We start from the raw sequence: 16,515 nt of genomic DNA, 5'->3' as shown, positions 1-16,515 counted from the left end.
GATTCTGACTTCATTGTATGTATTTTTTATAAAACCCTGAAGTTCTTACCTTAGAAAACATAAAAGCTTTCTAGACTATTCAAAAACACAAATAAATTTTTAAAATTCTTTACATTGAAATCAAATGGAAATATATTAAGAAATAACAAATCACCACCATACTCACACAGATATACAATTTATTGCAAAGAACTTTAGAACACACATTTGGAATGTATGCTCTTAATGGGATGCATTCTATTGACAGAAGGAGCTACAATGAATCTATTTCTCCTCTTCAAAATTATGGAGGACCCTAAAGAACTTTCATTTGTGTGGTTTATATCAATCAATATTTACATAAAAGAAATTAGAACCAAGAAATGTTTAAAATATTTCTTAGTATTTCAATTACGATAATTACAAACCCATTACGTGTTAACACAATAGCATGGTTTTATGAAAAATATATTTTCCAAGACCAAAAAAAAAAAAAGCATAAAACAGTTGGATTCTTATAGATGTTTCTATATTCCAACTGTTGTGATATGTTATTTTGGTTATGGTATATGAACAAAACCCAGCCTCAGACAGATATGCAGCTGGAAAAAAGTATTTTAATAGCCTTTTCAGAAAATTGTAAACATTCTACTCTAATACTAAACCAAAAGTCCACAAGTTTCATTAAATATTAACTGCATTATGGAATCTGAAAACATACTAATGAACTTTTCATGTTTTGTTACATTAAAATACATTTGTCTACCTTGCACTTTGAATTTGATTTTATAACATCATGTATTGAAAAACACTGATTCACAAAGTTATGCAGATCTTCCAAATACTGACACATTTCATTGTATAATATTTTAAAAATCACACTTTTTAAAATCACAACTGATCTCATCACTAAACTCTTCAAGTATTGGGAGGCTGCCAAACTTATGGCAACTAATACAAGTTTTCCAAAATTCTACTTTGCCTTTTTAAAGCTCAACTTTATTACTGGCAATAACTACTTTCAGTGGTTTTCCTTGAAGTGTCAGGCTGACTTTGGTTATTAAAATATATGTATATATATTGGCCACATACCTAAGCCTGAATAACCATACTTCATTGCTTTTGTACATTAAAATGGCATTCCATGAACACAGCAACTTACAACCTAACTGCAAAAATGCTTTCCTAAAGACAACTGTAGGGGCGTCTGGGTGGCTCAGTCGATTAAGCGTCCAACTTTGGCTCAGGTCAAGACCTTGTAGTTTGGGGGTTTGAACCCCACATCAGGCTCTGTGCTGACAGTTCAGAGCCTGGAGCCTGCTTTGGATTCTGTGTCCCCTTTGCTCTCTGCCCCTCCCCCGTTAGCACTTGGTCTCCCTCTCTTTCTCAAAAATAAACATTAAAAAAACAAAACAAAAAGACAACTGTATACTTTGGTATGCAACAAAAGTGCTTTACACATACTTGCCATTTCTTCATTTAATATTCTTCAGATATTAAATACTCTTTAGATATTCTTCAAAATATTAAAAAGACAGATAGTCACAGGTAGAGATGTTTTTAAATAATTTCTGCAACTTCATCAAGGTAATTCTTAAGTATAACTGACATAAAAAAAAAAAAAACAGAGTGAATGCACTTTGACTACTTAGTACAGTTTGGTATACTGCCTTAATTCATACTGAAGGGGTCGGCCTTTTTAACCAACATTGCTTTTGCACCATTAATGCAAATGTCCACACAGCAAAAAAGACAAATGACATCACAGCTTTATTATGAAAACAGTATTGACCTCTGGGACACCCAAGGGTCTGCAGATCACATTTTAAGAACCACCACTGTAGGTTACCAGCAATAAGTAATCTTGTCAATATAAAAAAATCAAGGATTTTGTTGAGAGGAAAAAAGTGGTACAATTACAAAATGAAAGAAATTAACTGAAAACTAATGTTGGAATGAGAGTTCAACCACTTTGGAAAACTACTCATAATGTCTACAAAAGCTAAACATGTGTTTAAGCAATTCTACTCCAAGGTGTACACCCAAGAAAAATTAGTGTTAAGTCCAAAGACTGTACATGAATGTTCATAGCACTGACTTTATATGAGCAAACACAGTAACAAAAAACTAGAAACAATCCATTGTCCATTAACAAGTAAATGAATAAATGGCAGCCTATCTACACAACGGAATATATTCAGCAAGAAATGAAGTATTGATTCACACAGAAACATGGAAGAACATCAATAAAGATGCCAAATGAATGAAGCCAGATCAAAAAGAGAACATAATGCATAACTATATTAAATTCTAGAAAATATAAATTTTATATGCAGAGACAGAAAGCAAATCAGTGGTTTCCTGGAGATAGAAATAAAGAGATAGATGGATTACAAAGAAGCACAAGGAAATCTGGGGGCTGTTCATTTCCTTGATTTTGATGTGTCTTCTCACTAATACACCCATAGGCCAAAATTCACAAATTGTATACTTCGCATACAATTTCTTGTAGGTCAATTATACTTCAATTAATGTTAAAAATATTTTAACTAAGAAGGGGGGGGTAGGGAGGGAAGATGCAGGAGTCAACTAGAAAAGTTCCCACCAACCAAATTGTGACATTTAGGATCAATAAAATGACTACGATGGGTTGAGCTGATGAAAATACATCACTACATAATGAGATTACAAAACAGAGAAGAAAATTCATTGCCATCTGAGGCAGCTAATAATATAACATCCACTTTGAAACCTGGTAACTACAGAGAAAGAATTAAACATGTATCCTGCTCGCCAACTGGAACAGTATTTCAGAGTAACCAAATATCTGTAGTTAATAATAAAAATGTTCTTCTTTAAAGAATAATGCTAGTTAATAAACACAGAAGAAATAACAGAATTGAAATATGATTTTACAAAATCTAATCACGTATTGCCTCAGCCAAGTACTATCAATTGGTGTTAAAGAAAAAAAGCGAACCACAGCTTAATAGTTGACAGGAGTCGGGATTTTTTTATTTATTAATTTTTAATGCCACTATAATTAATATACAGTATTATATTAGTTTCAGGTGTACCATATTGTGATTCAACAGTCACTGTTCAGTTCTCATCATGGTAAGTGTACTTTTAACCCTTCTCCTATTTCACCCATTTCCCTCTGGCAACCACCAGTTCATTCTCTGTATTTAAGCATGTTTTTCGTTTGCCTCTTTTTTAATTTGTCCATTTTGCTTCTTAAATTCCACATGAGGGAAATCATCACTTAGCAGTACACCTTCTAGATCCATCTATGTGGTTGCAAATGGCAAGATTTCATTCCTTTTTATGGCTGTGTAATATTCCTGTGCGCGTGTGTGTGTGTGTGTGTGTGTGTGTGTGTGTGTGCGTGTGTGTGTGTGTACACACACATACCACTTCTTTCTCATTCATCTGTGGATGGACGCTTAAGTTGTTTCCATAATTTGACTATTGTAAATAACACTGCAATAAACATAAGGGTGCAAACAGCTTTTCAAATTAGTGTTTTTGTATTCTTTGGGTAAATACCCAGTACTGCAATTACTGGATCATGTGGTAATTCTAGTTTTACTTTTCTGAGGACCCTCCATACTGTTTTCCACAGTGGCTACACCAGTTTGCATTCCCACCAACAGCACCAGATGGTTCCCTTTTTCTCCACATCCTCACCAACACCTATTTCTTGCGTTTTTTAGTTTAGCCATTCTGACAGGTGTGAGGTGATATCTCATTGTGGTTTTGATTTGATAATGAGCGATGATGAGCAACTTTGCATGTGTCTGTTCCCCATCTGGATGTCTTCTTTGGAGAAATGACTGTTCATGTCTTCTGCCTAATTTTTAAATGGATTATTGGGGGTATCTTTTAGCTGTATAAGTTCTTTATATATTTGGGATACTAACCCTTTTTCAGATATATCATTTGCAAATTTTTTCCTCCCATTCAGTATGCTTTTTGTTTTGTTGTTTCCTTTGCTATGCAAAAACCTTCTATTTTGATGTAGGCCCAACAGTTTATTTTTGCTTTTGTTTCCCTTGTCTCCAGAGACGTGTCTAGTAAGAAGCTGCTGCGGCCGAGGTCAAAGAAGTTGCTGCCTGTCTTCTCCCGTAGGATTTTGATGGTTTTCTGTCTCAAAGTTAGGTCTTTAATCCATTTTGAGTGCACTTTTTGTGTGGTATAAGAAAGTAGTTGAGGGGCACCCAGGTGGCTCAGTCGGTTGAGCGTCAGGCTTTGGCTCAGGTCATGATCTTGCGGTTCGTGAGTTCAAGCCTCACATCAGTTCTGCTGCCGTCAGCGTAGAGCCTGCCTCAGATCCTCTGTCCCCCTCTCTCTGCCCACCCCCCAATTTTTTTTAAAAAAAGGAAGCTAGTCAAGTTTCATTCTTTTGCATGTAGTTGTCTAGTTTTCATAGCACCATTTGTTGATGAGACTGTCTTTTTTCCATTGCAGAGTCTTGCCTCCTTTGTCAAAGATTAATTGACCATATAATCATGGGTTTATTTCTGGGTTTTCTATTCTGTTCCATTGATCCATGTGTTTAATTTTGTGCTGGTACCATACTGCTTTGATGTAGTATGTCTTAAAATCTGGAATTGTGATACCTCCAGTTCTGTTCTTCTTTTTTAAGATTGCTTTGGCTATTCAGGGTCTTTTGTGGTTCCATACAAATTCTGAGATTTTTTTCTTCAAGTTCTATTTAAAATGCTGTTGGTATTTTGATAGGGACAGCATTAAATCTGTACGTTGCTTTGGGTAATATGGACATCTTAACGATATTGGTTTTTCCAACACATGAGCATGGAATAGCTTTCCATTTGTTTGTGTCCTCTTCAATTTCTTTCATCAATGTTTTACAGTTTTCAGGCTACAGGTCTTTTACCTCCTTGGAGTTTATTCCTAGGTATTTACTCCTTTTGGTATGATTGTAAATGTTTTCTTAATTTCTCTGCTATTTCATTATTAGTGGGGAAGCTTTATGTCTTAATAATGCCAAAGTAAAGTTCTAGCAGCAAGGAGAAAAACATAACAATAAAAAAGAGAGTAGACTGTCATTGTCCTGTTTCAGTGGTCAATATTAGCATCATTAATGTTAGGTCAACCAGATATCAAGTCTACTGATATGTATTAATGAATGCAATCAACGTGACCTGTAGTATATAATCAAAAGTATTAAATATCAATCAAGCCTTTCAATGCAGTTTCTCCTTTACAAGAAATATTGGGAATAAGGAAATATGCCCAAAAAGACAAAGAAAACACTAGATAAATCTGGAAGGTTGGATATTGTACAAAACTGGCCTAAAGAAGTCAGTGTCCTTTAAAAAAAAAAAAAAAAATACTAGACTTGTTTACAAAAGTGACAACAGACAAAAACAGAGGAAATGTGAAGATTAACCAGTTATAATGGTCATTTGGGGGCTAATTCAGGAAATATGAATATGTTCGGGGTATTAGATGAGACAAAGATTTACTGAAAACTAGAGATTCACTGCCAGGAAAAACCAGGTTATAAAACAGTATGATCTCATTGTATATACAGTCTGATCCCATTCAGGTTAAAATGAATATATATACAAAGAAAGCTTATGTATTAAGGTGTTAGTGCAGAGACTATGTTGGAAATACGTTTCACTTTATTTTTATTTCTCTAAATATTTTCATTTTCTACAACACACAGTGTTTCTACAATAATAAATGATTTTTTAAAAAATAAATCAGAACATGGGCACCAGGGTGGCTCAGTCGGTTAAGTGTCCAACTTCAGCTCAGGTCACAATCTCACGGTTTGTGGGTTTGAGCCCCGGGTCAGGCTCTCTGCTGACAGCTCAGAGCCTGGAGCCTGCTTCTGTTTTCTGTGACACTCACTCTCTCTCTCTCTCTCTCTCTCTCTGCCCCTCCCCCAACCCCTACCCTCTCTCGCCCTCAAAAATAAATAAACATTTAAAACAATTTTTAAAATAAAAATAAAATGAATCAGAACATACATTTCAATGGGGCAATAAGACATAAGCATAACATTTGTAATATGAAGAAGACACTGATAACTGCTTTCAGAGATGCAGAAAAACAGCTTTGGAATCAACAGTAGTCAAAGTCACTTCCCATCATGGAAAACAAGAAAAGTTTCCTTAGGCAGTTACGAAAGATGAGCAAAAGGCCTAGAACTCCACTATCCAGTACAGTAGCTACTAGCCATGTGTGGCTATTTAAGTTTAAATGAATTAAAATTAAATAAAACTTATAATTCAATTCTTCCTTAGTCACATCAGCCACATTTCAAGTGTTCAAAAGCCGCATGTGTCAGTTTCGTGGTCAGGCAGGCACGCAGTTAGGTATGAAGTATTAGGTGTGAGGTACACAGTTAGTATGTTGCACTGTATAGTGCAGACCCAGAAGATTCCCATCACTGCAGAGAAGTCCTATTGGAGAGAGCTAAAGAGGTGGATGTCTCCTCTCACTATCACCATCAATACATCATTCACAGCACTGCTGCCTTCCATCCCTTGAACACTGACTCCAGTTTACAGGTTCTCAAGGGAAGAATGCTTCCACCAGATTCCAGGGAAGCTGTGTTAATGGACAACCCTCAATGGTGGTTCTGCACCTCTTAGATCAGCTTTAGTTCCAGGCCATGCTTTCAAAGAATGTCTGTAGAGCAAACAGCCTTGGAAGCTAGAGTATCTCCCTTCAGGATAGAAGGCAGATTTGTTTTCTGTCCAGCATAACAGAGACCATGTCTCCCTCCCAGCTAAAGGTTGGGCAGGTTGGCAAGCAACCTTCTTGTAAGACTGGGGACTTAACTTGGGTTCCTCAGTCATAACATAAATCTGACATGCATCCAGAGTTCCCTCGGGCCCATTTCCACATCAAACTCCTAGCACTTGGGGGACAAGGGAACCAACATGACATTCAAACTGCCTGCTATGCTTTGCCTTTGACCCAGGAACTCTGTGTCCTCTGCCAACATCTATGCAACTCTGCTAGGCTGTTAGCTTGTAAGTAAGAGAAAGCAGCACACTTTTCACAGTTGTTGGGTTTTTTTAACGTTTATTTTTGAGAGAGAGTGTGCACAAGCAGGGGAGGGACAGGGAGACAGAGGATCTGAAGCAGGCTCTGTGCAGACAGCAGAGCCCAATGCAGGGCTTGAACTCACAAACTGTAAGATCATGACCTGAACCGAAGTCAGACGCTTAACTGACTGGGCCACCCAGGCGCCCCCATAGTTTTTAACTGTTAACACTATCAGCTGGCTCCTTTGAGCTCCTCATGCCATAGAAACAAGAATTTTGTCAGGAACCAAGGGGATTTCTGGGGCATCTGTTCAGACTCATGGACATCAGTAAACTTAAGACAAGAGTGCCGGAGGGCCCACTACTGGCCCAAACTCTTCACTGACAGACTGGATCACCCACTTGGTAAAGAACCATCACATTGAGGCATTCATTGAGCACAAAGGACATGTGACCTGCCTAATGGAAGAAGAAAGTTATAAATACCAACAGGGAACAGGTGCAAGTGAGGACAGTTGTATCTATGCATACATATCTTTCTCTTCTCCAATTACTTACAGGGATGCGTCGGTGGTAGGTGACCTTATGATTTCATCCCTAGGTACAGGGTCTCAAAAGAGCATTCTCCCTTTTAAAGAACAGAGTGAATGAATACATACATCCTCCCTTGCATGAGTAGTGGCTGCAACAGATTAGGCAGAAGCAAATGTTTTGTTTACATTATTGTTTGAAAAAGTAACTGCAGGCAGAGGGTGTATATAGATGCTGAACATCCAAAGAGGTACACAGTACAATACTCGCTCCCACGCCTACCTGTCTAAGCAGGGGCTAGACGCCCTACGACACTTCTTCTCAGACTCCCTTGTCTGAAGGAATGCCACCAATGAGAGGCATTTATACAAGATTCAGAAGACTAAAAGGAGAGACTGTGGTCCCTCTCTGGCAGCAGCTGGCAGACACAAGGGCATACAGCGAACATCAAGTCTGCAGCGGCTTCAGAGTGGGCTCCTGGGAAACATCCGCCTTAATGCTGCAGCAGCTCAGGTCACTCAAGGCCTGTGAGCCCAGCACTTTCAATTTCCTCAAAGCCAGAAGCAATTCTCTCTGACCTTCACTACCGCGGGCCTTTCAACAGCTTTGTAAACGTTTAGTTAATTTACTTTATTAAATCTGTTCTTGCTAAAATACCCAGGGTGCTTTCTGTTTTCCTGGCCGACACAGATGGGCAGGATTTGGTCAGGTGGAGATTACGGCGGGGGAGAGAAGCAGCACACAACGTAGGGAGATTACAGCAGAAAAACGATGTTGAACAAGTGGATCATAACTACACTAAGTAGGCTCTTTCTCGGTTCAGGCCTCTATCACACTAATTCTTTGATCCAACAAATGTTTACTAAGCAATTATTACATGCCAGACTCTATTCTTGGTATTGGAAAGAAAAACAAGGACTCTCAGGTTGGGGAGGGGCCGAGAGGAGAAGGGAGGAGACAGATAATAAACAAAGGTACCATCTAGTAAATGGTAATAAGAGCGACAGAGAAATTCCAAGCAGCCTAAGTCGCTCTGATAGAAACTCTCTGAGCGGAGATCTAAGAGACAGAGGCCATAAAGCTTGGGAGGAGTCTGGACTCGGTGCATTCAGGGACCAGCAAGAGGGCTAGCATGGCTGGACTAAAGCACGGAAGACCAGATCACACAAGGCCTTGGAGGCCGTGATAAGGACTCGGGCTTTTATTCTGAGTGAGATGGGAACCCCTGGAAGTTCTGGGCAAAAAGTGACAGGATCTGATCTATCTGGCTTCTGTGTGGGGAACAGACAAGAGTGGAACCAGAACAAGCACTCACATCTCTGAAATAGTGTAAGGAATATATGACAGAGACTTGGACGAAGGTAGTATAAGCGGGGAAAAGTAATCACATTCTGGATATATTCTGAAAAGAAAATTTGCTCATGGAATAGATGTGGGAGGGGGGAAAAAAAACCAGAAGAGTAAAAATGACTCCCAGGTTTTTGGCCTGAGCAAACGATACAGTTGCCATTAATTGACAGAACGAAGACTGAGGGGAACAGATTTAGGAGAGAAAATCAATAATTCCATTTTTGACATGTTAAAGTTCAAGATGCCTATTACACATCCAAATTGACATGTTGAGTAAGAGGTAATGGAGAGCCACTATAAGCTTCTGGGAAGGGAGTAGCTAGAGGAGAAGTATACTTCAGAGATTAACCAAGCTAATGTCAGATAAATTGGACAGGGGAGACAGAGTTGGGGATTCACTAGAAGCTGGCACTAGAGGGAAAAAAAAAACTAGCTGCAATGTTCAAGAGGACAACGTGAACTTGGGAAGGTGGCAATGAAAATGGATTGGGGCAGGCGTTCTCAATGGGACCGACACCACCCAATGAGGGTATGGAAATCTGACTACTAGCAATAAGCAGGTGAGGCCAAGGGTTTCACATCTCCTGCAATGCTCAGGATAAATCCCATGAGAAAAAAAAAAGTCTCCACTTCCTTTCAAATGATTCACCAGACCTCCATACTTGCGAAAAATCTGATTGTAATTATCTGAGCATAGATTCCAACTTCTTCTTGCTAATAAAGTATTTCCTGCACAATTGTACCAGATACTAAATTTTCCAGGAATGCAGCTATCATGTAAATTAAAGAAAACACTTTCTTTTATGTAAAACTTTCTCCAAGAAATTTCACCATTTTGAAAAACCATGAAAATAATGCTGTTTTCTAGTATTTTAAGTCATGAGCAAATACCTGTATCTGTGTTGTACTTGTAGGTACCACCTACAAATACATTACAGGGGAGATTCAAGATGCTTTTGGTAGACTTAGAAGCAGATATTCAATTAACAGACATATGAAATGCAAGATTCTCACTAATCAAAGTTGTTTTAAAATTATTAGTCATTCTGGGGCACCTGGGTAACTCAGCTGGTTAAGCGTCCAACTCTTGATTTCAGCTCGAGTCATGATCCCAGTTGGGGGATCAAGGGATCATTAGATTGAGCCCCACATCAGGCTCCGTGCTGAGCGTGGAGTCTGCTTAAGATTCTCTCCCTCTCTCTCTCCCTCTGCCCCTCCCCCTACTCACGCGCGCATGTGCTCTCTCTCTTCTCTCTCAAAAAGTAAAAATAAGAAAAAAAATAATAAAATTATTACAGTCGTTATACTGTTAATTTTTATAACATAAGGACAAGGTATCTATCTTGCAATAATTATTTGAAACTGAACTTGTTTTGGGGGGATTGCCTGCCGTTTCAAAATCTTACTCAGAAACTGTCACCAGAGGTCTACCACACCTGTTGGCCACTCGCACTACCATTTCTGCCTCTCCAGTCCATCCTCTGGTCCTATTGTCACTTAAAGGTATGGCCTCCAAGGTTTCGTTACAAATGAAAGACAGAATGTGGATCTCAACAAGATGTGGAATTTCAAGGCAGAAGACAAGTATTTTCTATGACAATCCATCTCTACTCCTCCCAAGTTGCAACATAAAAGATTTTTCTGAGTCAACGGTTATAAGCGAAACACCACCCATTTGCGAGCACATCCTACTTTCTCATTTTTCCAATTTGATAATGTGTAATTGCTTGGCCTGTTAGCCTTACTTCAGTTAGGGTTACTGCCCTCTTGCCGTTATTATAACTACATAAGTCTGGCTTGTTTTTACTTCTTGTACAGAATAACTTCTAATCTGTTTGTCTCTCTTAACTGCAAAGTCGTCCATCATAAGCAGGTGCAAGCAGTGCCTGTCCCACAGTGCCTTCGAATGGCATAGTGCCAGAGCATTTTATACAGAAATACAAACCATTTTAATACAAAGTACTTCCTCTTGTCTCTCCTTACATTACAACTAGAGCAGAACACTAACTTTCTAAATTACGCATGTGAAACTATATTTGTAAATCCATAAACTGAATCTAGCTGTTGTAAAATGCTGGTTATAAGCAGAAGGCATTGAGTCTGACATTACTGAAAATCACTGGATTAGAAGAGACAAATACTGGATGTTAAAAGGGTTAAAAAAATAAATAAATAAAAGTTGAGCACAACAGTATGTTGAGTGACTAAGGTGCCAGAAGTATCATCAGCATGTTCATGCCCCAAAGGGTGAAGGCAGAAAAATAGTGGTGAAAAAAGTAAGAGTTTCTCAAATACTAATCAACAACAGCAAAAGGCCTAGGGGGCCGATGGCACTGAAAGCATGCTCAGGGAAATAGTGAGCGGACAGGATACTCCGAAAACAACGGGGGCTGCAGAAGCAGCCTCCCTCTTAGGGAAGGCCAGCAAGGCACTGAGGCACCAAGCAGAGGTCAACTGTGGATTATGGCAGTGAGGGCAGGGGCATTCCAAGAGAAAGATGAAGCCAGAAGCATGCTTCCTTGCCAAGAACAAGAGAGCACACCGTTAAAGGCTGGTTCTAGAAGAGGCAGGAGTCATGATATATATAAAAAATATAAAATATATATGAATATAAAATAAAAATAAATATAAAATAAAAATATAAAATATATATAAAGAATATAAAAAAAGTCAAGCATTCCTGGAGAAGAAAGCCTGGTCTATTTAGAACGGTCAGGTCCAAGCTAACCAAAACCTCAACAAGAGTGGCTCTTTGTGGGGAACACTCGTTATGGGGGTAGGACAGGCTGGAAAAAGGCCAGGAAGACAGCAATGGAGCCACTGCGACTTCGGGAGCCAAGTTGCTACAGGCCTGCAGAGACTCAGCTCCTGGTGACACAGCCACAAACAGTGGCAGGAGAGTCACACCATCCACGTGATAAAGAACTAGTATCCAGTATATATAAACAGCTCTTACAAGCGCTGTTAACCCAATGTTAAAATTGCAACGAATTTGAACAGACATTTATCCAAAGATTCACCAAAGGCCAAGAAGTAAACATAGTCAACAATGTTTCCCATTAATGGAAATGCAAATGCAAATCAAAATCACTATAGGGTAACAATCTCACACCCACTAGGATGGCTATAATGCAAAAGACAGACAACAACAAACATTAGCAGGTTGTGGAGGAACTGGAACCCTTGTACACTGCAGGTGGAAACAGAAAATACGCTCAGTTTTGCAGTCCCTCAAATGATTTAAACATAATTACCATGACCCACAAATTCCACTTGTAGGCCTATAACCAAAGCACATAAAAACACGTCCACAAGAAAACCTGTACATATAATAATGTCCGTAGGAGCGTAATTCGTAATAACCAAAAAGGGGAAGCAAACCAAATGTCCATCAAATGATGGACGACAACAACAAATGGGATATATCTACACATGGAATACTACTGGCCATAAAAAGGAATGGAATATTGATCTGTATTATCACACGGATGTGCCTTGAAAACATTATGCTAAATGAGAGAAGCCAACACAAAAGGTCACATCATGCACGAACGTCCAGGTTAGGGGAATTCACAGAGATAATAAGTAGATTAATGATGCTTCAGGGGTGGGAGGAGAAGTGTGAATGAAGGTGGACTGTTAGTGGGTGCATGACATCTTTCAGAGGGGACAAAAATGTTCTAAAATTAGATTGTGATAATGGCTGCAAAGCCCTGTGAATATACTAAAACCCACTCAACTGTACACTTTAAAGTGTAGGAGTTATATAATAGGTAAATTATATCTCAAAAAAGCTATTTTAAAATGCCATCTTATTTGTTCCCATGGGATTTTAACTTATGGAAGTGAGTACCAACCTGGAGAGGCCAATGCCAGTGAAAGAATATCTTGCTTACATTTCCCAAGACAAGAGGGCACCCCCACCACACAGGGTAACAGAGGACTAGCAGGTTTGTTCAGGAGACAGAGCAAGGAGAGAGGGGAAAGCCTAGGCCAGAGCTTTTACTGGGGATCCCTTGGGAAAGGCAGGCAAGACAGGGTAAACAATGCAGCATTGGTTTGTCTGAATAATTCAGGCTATAGCACTGTCACTAGTTGTCCAGTACCTGGCCCTGGGATAATACAGAGTGGGGAAGATATTGGCATGGTGTGTGAGTGAGATAAGGAGGTAACTGAAGGCTACAGATTCAGGATTGGTTGGTTGGCAAACTCAAGGCAAGCTATTATTGTCTTTAGGAATTAGCTAGCCCTGGGAGGGACAGTTTCTCCCCAGGTCTGTAAGGCCCTCAAAAGTCAGAGCATCAAGACTACAAAATGAGGCACCTGGGTGGCTCGGTTGGTTAAGCGTCCAGCTCTTGGTTTCAGCTCAGGTCCTGATCTCTCACAGTTTCCTGAGTTCGAGCCCCGCATTTGGCTCTGTGCTGACCGTTCAGAACCTGCTTGGGATTCTCTCTCTCCCTCTCTCTCTGCCCCTTCCCCACTCACAGGGTCTCCATCTCTCTCAAATAAATAAATAAACTTAAAAAACTTAAAAAAAAATACAAAATAAGAAAATAGTTAATATAACTGGCCCTGTGATGAATTAATGCCAAATGGACAAATTCAGAATCTAAGGAACCAGAACAAACATAAAATAGAAACTCACAGGCTGATTCTAAAATTTATATGGAAATGCAAAGGACCCAAAAGAGTGGAAACTCTCTTGGAAATAAATAAAAAAATACACAAACAAACAAAGAGAACTTATACTGCCTAATTTCAGACTTATTACAAAGCTACAATTATCAAGACAATGTGGTATTGGCATGAGGATAAACAAACAGATCAATGGAACAGAATAAGGAGTCCAGAAATAGGCCTACCCGTAGACACATGACTGATATTCTACAAAGGCCTAAAGTAATTCAATGGTAAAGGGAAAGTCTTCAACAAATGGTACTGAAACACCTGAATATCCACATGGGGAACAGGAGAGGAATGAATCTTGACCTTTACCTCATGCCATTCATAAAAATCAGATCACGATGAAGTCAAAGACCTAAACATAAAAGTTAAAACTATGTATGAAGCTTTCATAAAAAACAGTGACCCTGAAGTTGGCAAAGATTTCTTAATATACAAAGAATGCTAACCATTAAAAAGAGGGGAAAAAAAGATAAATTGGACTTATCCAAACTTAAAACTTTAAAAGATACCATTAGGGAAATGAAAAAAGGAAGCCACAGATTAGAAGAAAATATTCACAATGAATATTGGGCAAAAGACTCATTTCCACAATATATGAAGAACACCAACAAATCAACAACATAAAGTCAAATAACCTAATTTGGGCAAAAGATGTGAACAGACACTTCACACATATGAACAGCCAACAGGCACATGAAAAGTCATGCCTCATCATCAGTAGTCGTCAGCAAAATGCAAATTAAAACCACAATGATCCCTAAAAACAAATAACCCAGTGAAGAAATGGGCAGAAAACATGAATAAACACTTCTCTAAAGAAGACATCCGGATGGCCAACAGGCACATGAAAAGATGCTCAACATCGCTTCTTATCAGGGAAATAGAAATCAAAACTACACTCAGATATCACCTCACGCCAGTCAGAGTGGCCAAAATGAACAAATCAGGAGACTATAGATGCTGGAGAGGATGTGGAGAAACGGGAACCCTCTTGCACTGTTGGTGGGAATGCAAACTGGTGCAGCCACTCTGGAAAACAGTGTGGAGGTTCCTCAGAAAACTAAAACTAGACCTACCCTATGACCCAGCAATAGCACTGCTAGGAATTTACCCAAGGGATACAGGAGTACTGATGCATAGGGGCACTTGTACCCCAATGTTTGTAGCAGCACTCTCAACAATAGCCAAATGATGGAAAGAGCCTAAATGTCCATCAACTGATGAATGGATAAAGAAATTGTGATTTATATACAAAATGGAGTACTACGTGGCAATGAGAAAGAATGAAATATGGCTTTTTGTAGCAACGTGGATGGAACTGGAGAGTGTGATGCTAAGTGAAATAAGTCATACAGAGAAAGAGAGATACCATATGTTTTCACTCTTATATAGATCCTGAGAAACTTAACAGAAACCCATGGGGGTGGGGAAGGAAAAAAAAAAAAAAAAAAAAGAGGTTAGAGTGGGAGAGAGCCAAAGCATAAGAGACTCTTAAAAACTGAGAACAAACTGAGGGTTGATGGGGGGTGGGAGGGAGGGGAAGGTGGGTGATGGGTATTGAGGAGGGCACCTTTTGGGATGAGCACTGGGTACTGTATGGAAACCAATTTGACAATAAATTTCATATATTAAAAAAATAAAATAAAATAAAATAAAATAAACTCACACACACAAAAAAAACACCACACTGATACCACTGCACACACATCAGAATGGCTAAATTAAAAAAGATTTTCAATACCACAGAATAGTGAGAAAATGTTCCACCTGGAACTTTCATAAATTGCCAATCCAAGTATAAAATAATACGGCCACACTGAAAACAGACTGGGAGTTTCATACCTACATTGTGACCTAGCAATTCCACTCCTAGGGATATACCCAAAGGAAACTGACACATACGTTCATAACAAAGTGCTACATAAGAATGTTCACAGAAGTTTTACTTGGAATAGCCAAAACCTGAAAGCAACCCAGTGTCTATCAACAGATTCAAACCTGTGGTATGTTCATTGTGTTGAATAGTACTCAGCAATAAAAATGAATAAAACTACTGAAATTTACTACAACATAGAGGAATCTGAGAAATATTATGTTGAGTTTAAAAATCCACCTGCAGAAAAATACACATTATGATTCCATTCATATGAAATTCTAGAACAAGCAAAACTAAAACCAGTGACAGCAACTAGAACAACTATGTCCTGGCTGATGGGGAGGGACTACTGGCTAGAAATAAATACAAGTGAACTTATCCGGAGGAGAAAAATGGCCTATATATATCTTAATTTAGGTGGTGAATAAGGGTTTTTTATATCCATCTATACAGGTTGAAGTCATTTAACAAATTCAGTCAAAATCATTACATTAAATGTAAATTATACCTTTAAAATGGTAAAATTCATTGGCTACATAGAACAGCCATAGAAAAGTTGCATAAAACAGAAATAATATTTAAATAAAAACAAATACCTTTGTCCATCTGCAAAGCTTCACCCCAGAATGGCTCCCAATCAACTGATAACCTGAACAGAAAAACAAGGAACACAAAATTGAACTGATTCAAAGCCTCATATTAAAAGGTGATTAAAAGGCACCTGGGTGGCTCTGTCGATTAAGCATCCAACTCTTGATCTCAGCTCAGGACATGATCTCAAGGTGTGTGGGATCAAGCCCCACATCCGGCTCTGTGCTGACAGTGCAGAGGCTGTGTGGGATTTTCTCTCCCCACCTCTCTGCCCCTCCCTCACTCACATGTGTGCACATGCACTCACTCTCAAAATAAATAATAAACTTTAAAAAAATGGCAATTATAAAACTAACAAAATCATTCTTCTTTTCTGCATAATGGTAGGCAACAACCCAATGGCAGAAAACATTAACAGTTGAAATCACCAGGATGATAAAACAACTTAAAATGTTTATGTATCTAGGGGCG

The 16,515-nt window shown here is 38.8% G+C and overlaps 1 protein-coding gene across 3 annotated transcripts in view; it reads right to left on the bottom strand.

Moving 5' to 3' along the window:
• LOC106972846 (S-adenosyl-L-methionine-dependent tRNA 4-demethylwyosine synthase TYW1) overlaps window positions 1-16,515 on the bottom strand; it is a 210,947-nt gene that overhangs the window by 154,867 nt on the left and 39,565 nt on the right. For all 3 annotated transcript variants that reach the window (XM_053213791.1, XM_053213792.1, XM_027041851.2), the window contains one exon: window positions 16,050-16,102. In XM_053213791.1, coding sequence (XP_053069766.1) covers window positions 16,050-16,102 — 53 coding nt within the window. The remainder of the gene's footprint in view (window positions 1-16,049; window positions 16,103-16,515) is intronic.

This window comes from Acinonyx jubatus, chromosome E3 (assembly GCF_027475565.1).
Source record: "Acinonyx jubatus isolate Ajub_Pintada_27869175 chromosome E3, VMU_Ajub_asm_v1.0, whole genome shotgun sequence".
NCBI lineage: Eukaryota > Metazoa > Chordata > Mammalia > Carnivora > Felidae > Acinonyx > Acinonyx jubatus.
This window is presented reverse-complemented; position numbering and strand designations above follow the sequence as displayed.